Here is an 11,398-nt window from a genome sequence, read left to right on the forward strand (position 1 = left end):
GGAAAATCTTTTTCTTCAGGCTAAAGATCTCAGCTTTATTTAGGCTTTGGACACTTTTTTTGTTTTTTAGTGAAAATTTACAGCTCACCTCACTAGGCACCATCTTGCCATCATATGATTCATCACTTCTATCAGTTCCTTCTGATTTGCATTCTTATCACAAAGAAATTACCTGCAGAATCTCTGGGCCCCCTGAAGTCCATTCTCTAGAGCCTTATCTTACCTGGCTTTCTCATTCCAGACAAGATGAGGAGTTCTTCTCTGCTCTGACTCCAGGAGCCCAGTGTCCTGCTGCCCCAGCTGCCCGGCTCTGTTCTCCTGGGTCTGTGCACCAATTGCTTTCAGTTGCTAAAAGAACCTTGGAAACAAAAGCTGCTCTTTGTTCTTCCGGGGATACATCAGGATTGTTTGGTGGGAAAATCTCTGTCCTGCCGCTTCCTCCCTGTTTCCCCGCTGCACTTTCCCCATTGGGCCCATTTCCAGTCCCCATTCCACATCTTTCCCTTTGTTTCTTTGGAGCCAAAACTGAAGTCTGGTCCCAGACTAAGAGGTGGCGGCTCTCAGCTCCTAGCAAGAAACCTGGGAGAGGCAACCTTTGGCTTGCCCCGCTCCACCTGTGAGGAAAGAGGCGTCTTCAAATATTTAAAGTTGGTTTTTTAGTGGCAGAGAAAAGAAATGGGTGAAACGGGTGTGTTGGAGTGTGTTGGTAATCAAAATGGGCTCATTAGCACTTAGTTCAACAAGTGCCCTTGAATAGTTTGGCTTTTATTCTCTTTGAGTAATTTATTGAGCCTTACTAGGTGCTAAGCCCCAGGTCCAAACCCCTGTTAGGTGTAAAACCTTAGTGGGTGTGGATTGGCAACTAAGGTGGGGCTAACTCCAGGGAGTGCCTAGTTTACATGTCCGGGAGAGCAGAGGCTTTTAGACCACATGGGTTTAAGTCTGTGACGATTCTAGGTCACGTGGGCGAGTCGCATGTGTGACTCACCCCTGATGCTGAAAAAGATATAAAAACCAGGGGTTGGCTGTTTGTTCTTTGGAGCTCTCTTACCCACAGCAGTGGTGGCACTCGTGACTCTGGGCCAGTTGTTCTGAGCTCCCAGGCTGAACCTAGATGTTGGTAACTATGAATTGTATTGGGTCTGTCTGTTGATATTTGTAATTTGTTTGTATGTTGCTCTGAAGTTCAGGGTGCTGGCCTTCTCCCCTGTACTAAGTGACTGATATTTGTATTCTGAATTAAAGTGAGCCTGTCAACCCCTTTAACCTTGCTTTCCTTATTAAAGCAGATCAAAAGAACCTGTGCTTTCCCAGCATGCCAGCAGCTTTCTGGGTGCTGGCTGTGGGTGGATCTTACACCCCCACAGAAGCTGCTAGCCGGATTGAGGAAACAAACGGGTCAGAAAAAAGATGTTTGTGGGGAATATGACTCCACTAAGCCTCTTTTCCCCAGATATTTAATTACATTTAAATCACGTCTCATGGAGGATATTTCTCACTAGCCTTTCAATCGCCAGGTGCTATTCCTGCAAATCCAGCTTTCTATAAAAACATGTTTGCTTTTTCATGGCCTAATTTCTTATGGAGCCATGCTAAGTACATGTACGTCTTTCTCAGCATAGGAGGGAAGTAAGTTAATTTATACTTTCTGTTTGACAATGAAGAAGCAAGATCCAGGGAGTGTTTCTTTGTAGTACTTATGAGTCCTAAGGTTTCTCAGTGTGTGGGCACTCCTGACAAGGGCACAGTTGGAGGAGGGTGGTTTCTAAAAGTTGCTGTGGTTAAGAACACCATCGACCTGTGGTCAGCCTTCTGAGGGGCCTCTGACCTTCTCTAGTCTTGTCCTCAGACAGCAGGCGTCCAGCCTTCCTGGAAGAAGCTTGTGCGCTTGGGAGGAGCTGCTCGAGCAGCTTGTCCTCAGTCTGGCCTCTGAGGACCTGTCCAACACATGGGGTATGGGGGGGTTCTCATGGCTGGAAATCGGAACAGGCCATACGTTTCAGCTTCAGGCTGTCTATTCTTTTATCATGTGAACCCTGCTTTTAAACCAAGTTTTACCTTAGTATAGCACAGATCTCCATCATACCAAAGAAAAGAACCATCTGCCCATGCCAGAACAAATTTGGCAGAGAATCGTTTCTTTTTACAAATGCCCCTGAGCTGCACCGACATCACCAGCTTTTGGCAGAGGGACACAGGCGTAGCGCTGCCTCCTGGCCTCCCTCTTAGGGCCTTTGTGCATAGCCCATCATCAGCCAACTTTGACTGATTCTGTTTTCTTTGCTGTCCTCCAGGTTAAATGATCCTAAGATGTCCGAAACAGAGCGTCAGTCGATGGAAAGTGAGCGGGCAGACCGTAGCCTGTTTGTCCAAGAGCTTCTACTGTCCACTTTGATGCGTGAAGAAAGTTCCTCCTCAGATGAGGATGAACGGGGGGAAATTGCCGATTTTGGTGCTATGGGCTGTGTAGATATTATGCCTTTAGATGTTGCTTTAGAAAACCTAAATTTAAAAGAGAGTAATAAAGGGAATGAGCCTCCACCACCTCCTCTTTGATGACACCCCAATTCGCAGACAGTGTCCTCTGTGCTGTATTTGCCAATGAAAGTGGACAACAACTATCTTGGGTTTGTTTTGGTGATTGTAATTTCAGGTCTGTCACTCTTGTTACATTGTGTACATTCAAAAGGAAGAGAGAAAAAATATATATGATAATCATTTCCACTTAACTAATTTTGACTTCTAGCAGGTAAATGTAGGTAGCAGTGCAGGGGTGATCCTGCTTCCTGTACCTTGACATGCAAAAGGCTCCTAATACTCCACATTCAAACTGAAGAGGAAAATTGAAATCTCTAATGAAGCTGCTGTGTGTATTTATGAATATTAATGAATAAAAACTGCTTGGATGGTTTACCTTAACTACTGCATGAGGTTTTTTGCAGCGTGCATGAGTTTTAGTGACCTTGTCATTTAAAAACTTAAATACAAGGAGTAAAACTATATGAGACCCAAAGCTTTCCCCAACATTATTCAAAGGTTACATGACCCAAGAGTGAGTGTGCGCTAGCTGTTTGTAGCCATGAAGTAGCTTTTGAATAATGTCCTAACATCTGACTGAATCACCCCCTTCCTTTCTGTGCCTCGAGCACGTGACGCCAGCTGTGCAGCGGAGTGGGCCCTTTGCAGGGCGAAGCCCCTTGCCCTGGGGGACTGCGCTCCTTGGCTGCCCATGTGGAGTTCAGCCTCTTTAATGCATCCGAGAAGACACCACAGTAGAGCTACTGTCGAAATCTGCTGCAGGGGCGTCTGTGTGCCCTCCAAATCAAATCCTGTTCATATCTGTTTAAAGTTTTTACTTTTTTGTGGTTTCAAATTTTTCAATTGTTAAACATGTTTTATTCAGGTGTAGATGAATTCATTTATTCACTGTTCAACAAAGTTAACCTGGATTATATTGTCTTAGTTTTTTAACAGCCTCACCTTCTCAATCATATTTTTAGTTATTTATGTATTTGCTTCTAGTTTGCGAAGACTTGTCAGTACCAGGGGAGCTTGAGGATGTGACTTCCCCAGACTTTGTCAGTATATTACAACTGAATTCTTAATGCTCACTTTAGCACCTTTTATTTATTGGGGTTTTCTGGCATAAAAAGTAAAAGCCTTTTAATTGAATCATGCCACCTACATGCCTATATTATTAATCCTCTATGTAAAAAAAAAAAAAAAGGAAAAATGTACAGCTGGGATTTTTTTGTTCATAGACTTTCATAATTTACCAGAGGCAGGGACAGCAGCTGGGATGGGGTGGTGGGCTTGGCTGGGATGGGGAGGGAATTGTTTTGGATGTAACTTTAGGACATTAAACAGAGTTCGCACAGCTTCTGAGAAATTTCCAACTAGGCTTCCCCACAATCATGTCTTTTCAGTGCCCTTTTCTCTCTCCCTTGCTCTCCTTCTCTCGGCGTTCTTTACTTGCCTTCTTTTTCTGTGTCCTTCCATTTCTGTAATGACTCAAACATTTTAGAATTAAATTACAGACTTGAATACCCACTGGTGTTCTTAAGAGAACTGTGACGTGTATGTTAATCTAACGTAACCAAAAAAAGGTCATCCCACGTGTCAAAAAAAAAAAAGATTGGTTTCCTTTTCATCTTCCTAAAGAAGCTTCAGATTCCAATGGTTTCCACATAATAATAGGTTTGTTTTCTTTAGTCTCTGCATTGAGAAATGTTTTAAGGGAAAAATTTTACACTAGGCTTCTGGTTCTCCGAGCAGTTAACCCCAGTAGGGATTTTTTTATTGATTGTTGAGGATTTTCAAAACCAATTTTCAAGCTGTAGTCTTTTCAAACACATCTTCTGCACATTACGATAAGACACACAGTTCAATAAAGCATTTTCAAGACTGTTGTTCAGTTGGATTTCTTTGGTGTTGGTGAAGTATCCTGACTGCTCCACTCTAGGATTTCAAATTGGGACTCTCAGCCCCTTCATCCTAAACGGAGCAATCTTGGTTTTGTGTGAATTCACTCCTTGGGGGGGGGGGGGGTGCAAAGGAGAAATGAGTAACACTCGCTCCTTTTCCTCAGAATTTCTTGGAAAATATTCTTTTTGCACATTGGAGGCCAATGCGCAGATCTGTTGAGGACAGTCTCGATGCTGGTTTAACATTTCAGAATATCCAAAGGTGACACGATGAAAGATTTTACAAATATTTCATCCCCTGTCTATCCAGGATAAATGGAATATGTTTAAGATAGAAAAACTCAGTGTGTGTGCGTGCATGTCTGTATGCGTGCATGTGTGTGTGTCTGGATTTAGGTGCACATATAAAGAAAAGTAGCTTTCTTTTCATCACGTTCTTCCGACTCTTGCATCCTCACTTCTTTTTGCTTTGGTTTTTTAAATTAGTATCGTCACACTGTCTCATTTCTCTCATACTGTTGAGTGAAAATACGCTGCAAAGACTGATGGGAAAAACCAAGCAAGTTGGATATACCTTGGCATGTGTTTTAGCCACATTTTCATATCACTCTGGTCTAGTCCTGACTTGGTTTGGGAGATGACTGTCTTAGCTATAATCTTGGGATATTTTCTGACATTTTTCATTTGCTTTCTGTTAGCATATCAGTAAAGGGGTATCTGGTTCCATTTGCACTGGAAGCAGTTCAGCGCCCAATGTTTCCCAGTGAAACTGAGGTGGGAACGGAGATTGACTGTTCAGGGTGAATGAACCTTCCTTGACTGTCTCTGCCCCTTTGTAATCTGTTTCATTGTATACACAGTGAGTTCTGGTATCCCCAAAAGCCAATAGTAAAGTATAATTATATCAGGGATTTTTCAGATATACCACTATACTCAATGCATCTGAAGAAGTACCAGAGGATTTCATTTTTTCAAAAATAGCAAAGCTCCCCCAAGGAGCAGCAGGGTCTTGAAATAGAAATTGTATGAGTAATAACAATAAAATCCCAAATTGCATTTTCATTGCATTGGATTGATTTAAAGAAACAGCAGAATTAGAGCTGAGATTTTTTTTTTAATTACCAACAGAGTAATTTTTTTTAAACTTAACTTTTGGGGGTGGTTGTTTTTCTTCCAAGTATTTCCTTACCAAATCTTATACTGAAATGGAAGCAATAATCGAGACAAATCCTAAAGCACAGCTGTACCTCGTGAGTTTGGACCTGTGGATGAATCATAGCCTTCTGCCCAGTGACTTTGGACGAGTCCCCTCTCCCATTCTCAGATTCCTAATCTGTTCAATGAGAGGGTTGGAGTAGATGACCTCTAAGGTCCCTTGTAGCTTGAAGTCTGTATGACCTCAACTTTTCTTCTTCTTCCCCTCCCCCTCCCAAAAAAGCATCCTGGTGAGTGAAATTGCCTTCTTATTCCTACGAATAAGTGAAGCTCCAGAGCCACCCAGTCTTGAGAAGTCATACGTTACCTGTGCTGTGAGACAAAATTGACCCATAGAAGGGGGAGGGGATCTTCGAGAAGCTCCTGACAGGAACCAGATTTGTTCTCAAGGCTTTCTAGAGCAGCAGAAAAGCAGAGCCCTGGAAACCGTCCACTTCCCACACAACCTATGGAGAGTTCTATTGGACATTTTAGGACTGTATAGAGAGGAACGAGACAAAGTTAGGGAAAAACCCAGAAAGGAGGAAATGTAACTGGAGGAAAAAAGTTTTGATTTCTGGTTTGTGTTGGCTAGTGTAATTTGGAAACTTAGTAAACATCGTGGATACAAAAGTCTCCTAAAAATCCCAGAGGAATTTGTCATTTCTCCTTGTGTAGTATCTTTAAAATATCCTTGAAGGAGCATGCAACAGTGGTCTAATCATCTGCCTTAAGAACAGGACTGGAAGTAGGAAAATTCTCACCTTTTAAAGAGGATCCAAACGAGAGTCTGTTGTTGGGTCTGCTAAGTCTTCGTTAGGCAGGCTGTCTCCTCTGGCCTTTTAATGTCTCTGACTTTCACTTTTCCTTTTCTGAAGCCTACCTGGGAGCCTTTTGAGCCAAACCACTTAATTACCTGTCCTCAAATGTAATTGTGGCTCATTCCGCTGGGTGCTTTGCACTAATCGAGAACTAAATGCTGTAGCTAATGAGCCCAGAGACGAGTGAGGGGCGAGGGTGCAGGTAGAGGAGAGGAATACTTGTCTACCTCTCGAATCAGTTCTTCATAGTCGTGTTTCCTTGTTCCCACCAATGTGGTCTGAAGAATTAGGCACATCTGCGTTTGTAAGAGGCCCTAGTCTAAAACTAATTAGTGATATGTCTTTTTTTTTAGATGACTCCCTAAACTTTATCATCTTTTCCCAAGACTTCCATTATAATTCCGAATTGGCCTTAACTTCCTTTCTAATTGGTCTTCTGGGACCTGATTCCAAGGGTTTCACTGTCAATTAACAAGTGATTTATAAAGAGACCAGGGAAGCTCATCATTCCCGCAACCCAGTGGCAGCCCTTATATGAAGGTGTAACATTTGCTGTCGCTTCTTGACCTTACAGATTCAACTGGGGGAGACAAGGAACGGTGGATAGGAAGAGGAATTGAGGTACCCATTTGAGCATACTGCCTCTAGCCCTGGTAGTGAGGTCTGCCAGTTAGCCGGTCACTTGGTATGACCCAAGGTAGATGCTTGACCTGGAATTTGGAAGGGAAACTGTTCGAAGGCCACAGATCTTTTAAACTGATGGACTTAAGTTGCCAGGATAGATAATGCTGAGCAAGGTTTGTAAAGAAGTTAGTAGGTACCATTTGATTACTTTCTTACTAATCTTTAACTGTTGGCAGCCTCTTCTGTGTACAACTTTATTAGAATGGTTCCGGGTTTCCTCATCTTTCCAAGCTAATTACACACACATATGCACATACACACACACACACACACACACACACACACACACACCCATGTATGCATAGAGCCGAGTCTAAAAAGCCACTCTCTAGTTGCTTCCTTGATGCTTGTGCCTTCGCTTTATTGAAATAGTTCTCTCTAAGGACTTACCACCACAAGGGATTGCCTTAATTTTGCTTTTCATCACCTTGTATTTGGATAGCCTTTCTCTTTCCTAGGCAAAAGAGAGAGTAACACCCAGTTATTAAAGCATTGGTGCTTCCCCTCCGAATACCATCCCCATATGGAGATTCCCCCCTTCCCTTCTCTTTCTGATTAGGAAGAAATAATCATTGTAAAGCACTTAGCAAAGTGCCAGACACATAGTAGGCACCATATAAACGTTCGCTGTGATTATCTTTGGACATGATGCCTATTGACTTTTTAAGTGCTTCCTCTCCATCCCTCAATAAAAAAGTGGTTCCATTCAACACCAACTTAATACGTAACTGCTGTGACAGCGGTTGAAGATTCAAAGATAACATTATTTCTTGCCTTCCAAAGCTTACATTCTACTGGGATAAAGTAGCAAGTTCATAGATGAGCATATCCTTCAAGGATATTTTAAAGATACTACACAAGGAGAAATGACAAATTCCGCTGGGATTTTTAGGAGACTTTTGTATCCACGATGTTTACTAAGTTTCCAAATTACACTAGCCAACACAAACCAGAAATCAAAACTTTTTTTCCTCCAGTTACATTTCCTCCTTTCTGGGTTTTTCCCTAACTTTGTCTCGTTCCTCTCTATACAGTCCTAAAATGTCCAATAGAACTCTCCATGAGCATAACCAAGACATTAGTACTGCTGACCATTGGAGTGATTAGAAAGGGCCTGTCGGGAGGTGGCATCTGAGCCAAGTCTTGAACCAGAATTGTATGAGGAGGAGGAGGGAGAGAATTCAGGCCTGAAGTACAGCTGCTTGGAGGTGGTAAGTGAAATCGGACCAGAAGGAACAAGATCCCGAAGGGGTGGATGGCTCTGTTTTACACCAAAATGGAGGTGACAGGAGCCGTTGAAGTTTCTTGCTCAGGGGAATGCTTCAGGATTTTCATTTGGCAGCTGTGTGAAGGATGGCTTGGAGAGGGGAGAGTTGAAGCAGGAAAACCAATTAGGGCCACTGAAATCAGCCAGGCAATGCCCACTAATGCCGCACTTGCCTTCGATGGGAAGGTTCTTTGGGAGATAGTTTTCTGAAGGCATTTTATGCAGGCCACAACTCTGAGCAGAATTTTAACCACATCAAAATAAATTAGTTTCATTATAAAATGGAAGAAGCTTTTTATACGACAGAGTCAACCCAAGGTTTTTGTTTCTTGTGTTCTGACTTTCATGGATATGCGCATAAAGGGATTTTGTATTAGTCGCATCGCAGTTGGTTTCAGTTTGGGGGGCAGTTGAGAGCTGACTCCAAGTCTCAAGCTAAGGGCTTCTGGGTAACAAGCTCAACTAGAAATGGAATGACTACGTCATACATAAGGATCCCTGAGGGCCCCGTATTGACTTAGTTTGAAAGTGTAATCTCATCTATGTTTTGTTGTATTTTTATTTAGTTTGTTAAATATTTCCCAGTTACATTTTAATCTAGTTTTGCCTATGCTTGGGCATTCTGGGCCAGATGCCCATGTTTGACCCCTCTCCCTAGGCAGTCTGCTATTTATTACCAACATATTAATTATGTTCAGGATCAGTCTCAACAACCCGTGGTGCCAGGATCCCTCAGCAGCAGCTGAGGCGACTGGTAGTCGTGCCTTAATCCTTACTGGGAAAAGCCATCATTTGTTGTCCTTTGCTTTCTATGCTGACCCCACTCTTCCTTCCTTGCCTCCTTCATTAGGCTTGGCACTGTTCAGTTCTGCTAGGAGTAGTCATACCTCCTGCCCCCTGGGCTTAAGCCTCCTAAGGTCACCTGGCATTCGTGATGGCTCATAGAGTCCAGGGAAATCAGCCCTGCCTTGCAGCTCCCTAATCATCCAACATGGTGAACTTTTGGTCCTCTTCACAAAGAATGAATGAAGGGAACTGGGGCCCATTTGTTGCTTCGCTCTGCACATAAGCCCAGGACCTGTGCTTCTGGAGGGCAGTGAGGTTGGGGCTGGCTGATGGAAAAAGAATTGAACCTAGAGGCAGAGACTGTATGCTCAAATCCAGAAACTCCCCCCTCCCCCACCACAGACTTCAGTTTCCTCTACTCTGAAATAAAAGCTGTGCACTAGATTGGTATGGTTCTCCTCCCATTCTCCCCACATCTCATCAGTTGCTGAATTATAGATTCCCACCTCTCATATGACCTGATTACTTCTCACTTCAGACTTCTGGCATCACTTTGGACTAATTGGCCTCCCAGCTTCTAGTCTCTTCCCCTCTCCAAATCATCCTCCACACGGCTGCCAAAATAAACTTCCAAAAGCATTGTCTGCTCATAAATCTTAGGTGGCTCCCTAACGCCTCTAGGATAAAATACAGTATGCTTGACCTAGCATTCAAAAGCCTTCCTACTGGCTCCAGCCTGCCTTTCTGGGCTAGATTCACACCACTGCCCTTGCCTTTTGTGCACCCTCTTACCCTTGTTCCCCATGCCTGGAATGTACTTCCTCCTCACCTCTACTTAGAAACCATTCAAAGCTAAGCTGGAGAAACTCAAACCAAATCTCTCCTGCTCTCTCTGATTGTGTTCCCTCCTTCCTTAAGTTAATGTGTATATACTTATCAGATGTATGTACACAGTAGAATGGAAGCTCCATGAGGGCAGGGACTGTCTCATTTGGGACTTACTTCTCCAGTACTAAATAAATACTTGTTGTATTGGATCGGGATGAAGAAGTACTTTTCATTTTAGAATCAGAGACCAAACCAAGACAGTGACTCGATCAGCCCCAATTGGTTAAGAAAGTAGCATTACTTTCTATCATTCATATTCCTCCTACGTGCAAGCCACTTCCTTGTGGGTGCATTGCTAGGTTGGTGGAAGGAACCCAAAACTCTGCCTATAGACCCAACGTTTGGCTAGGTATTTTCTTTTGTAATCATGATGATGACTAAATATCTGTTTCTATGATTAATCATAAGAGCTTCTAAACCATCCAGACCTAGGGTTCTTCAGCCAAAGACTTTACCCTAGGAGGGAGAACCAGGGCTAAGCAGAAGCCTCTGGAAAGCAGATTTTTGGCTTAGTGTAAGGAAACACATTTCAATTGGGCCTGTCCAGAAGTGAAGTGGACCCCTTTGGTGGGCAATGAGTTCTCTGGAATCAGAGGTCTATCTTCATGCAAAAGCTCAATGGTTTCTTGTCGAGCATACCATAGAGAGGAATTCCCTTTACTAGATGTTCACCTCGTTGACTCAAGTGAGAGAACGTCTATAAGGCATTCTGCAAACCTAAAAGTACTATGTAAATGTTGGTCATGATGATTTTCTTTTGCAAGCAAAGTTTGCTTTAAAGGGTGACTACTTGCCATCTATATTGTACCCAGAATCTCTATTCAGGTACTTCGCTGAGATTCTGTGATCTGTGAGTCACTCTCTTCTCGGGATCATTTCTTTTAAAGTGCATTTTTATGAAGCTCCTGAGTGGACTGTGTAGCTGCAGCTTGCACAGTGTTCAGAGAGTGGGCAATGGCCTTGGGTTATTCTTCAGAGTCTTGCAATTTAATGAGATGGTGGGTTCAATTCAGCATTTATTAAGTGCCTATTATGTGCGAGACACTCTTCTAGGTGCTGGGGAGACTCAAAAGAAACCCAGCCCTGCCCTTGCTTATATTCTACTGGGCAGATACAACACACACATAAGTAAGTACAAGTAGGAATAAGTATAAATTAATGCAGAAAGTATTTCAAAAGGAAGACAGTGATAATTGGGGGTTTCAAGAAATGCTTTATAGGAGGTGGTGCCTGAGGGTGCTTTAAGGAAAGCCGGGATTCTTTGAGCTGGAGGAAGGAGAGTCTTCCAAGTAAGCACCTTCTCCATTGCCAGGCTTTGTCTAGAAGCTTGGGGG

General features: G+C 43.0%; 1 protein-coding gene across 1 annotated transcript in view; it reads left to right on the plus strand.

The window, feature by feature from the left end:
• KCMF1 (potassium channel modulatory factor 1) overlaps nucleotides 1-3,443 on the plus strand; it is a 116,293-nt gene extending 112,850 nt beyond the window's left edge. The window contains exon 7 of the mRNA XM_036750965.1: nucleotides 2,295-3,443. Coding sequence (XP_036606860.1) covers nucleotides 2,295-2,556 — 262 coding nt within the window. The 3' untranslated portion in view covers nucleotides 2,557-3,443. The remainder of the gene's footprint in view (nucleotides 1-2,294) is intronic.
• The last annotated feature ends 7,955 nt before the right edge of the window (nucleotides 3,444-11,398 follow it).

The sequence above is a fragment of the Trichosurus vulpecula genome, chromosome 3 (genome assembly GCF_011100635.1).
Source record: "Trichosurus vulpecula isolate mTriVul1 chromosome 3, mTriVul1.pri, whole genome shotgun sequence".
Classification (NCBI taxonomy): domain Eukaryota; kingdom Metazoa; phylum Chordata; class Mammalia; order Diprotodontia; family Phalangeridae; genus Trichosurus; species Trichosurus vulpecula.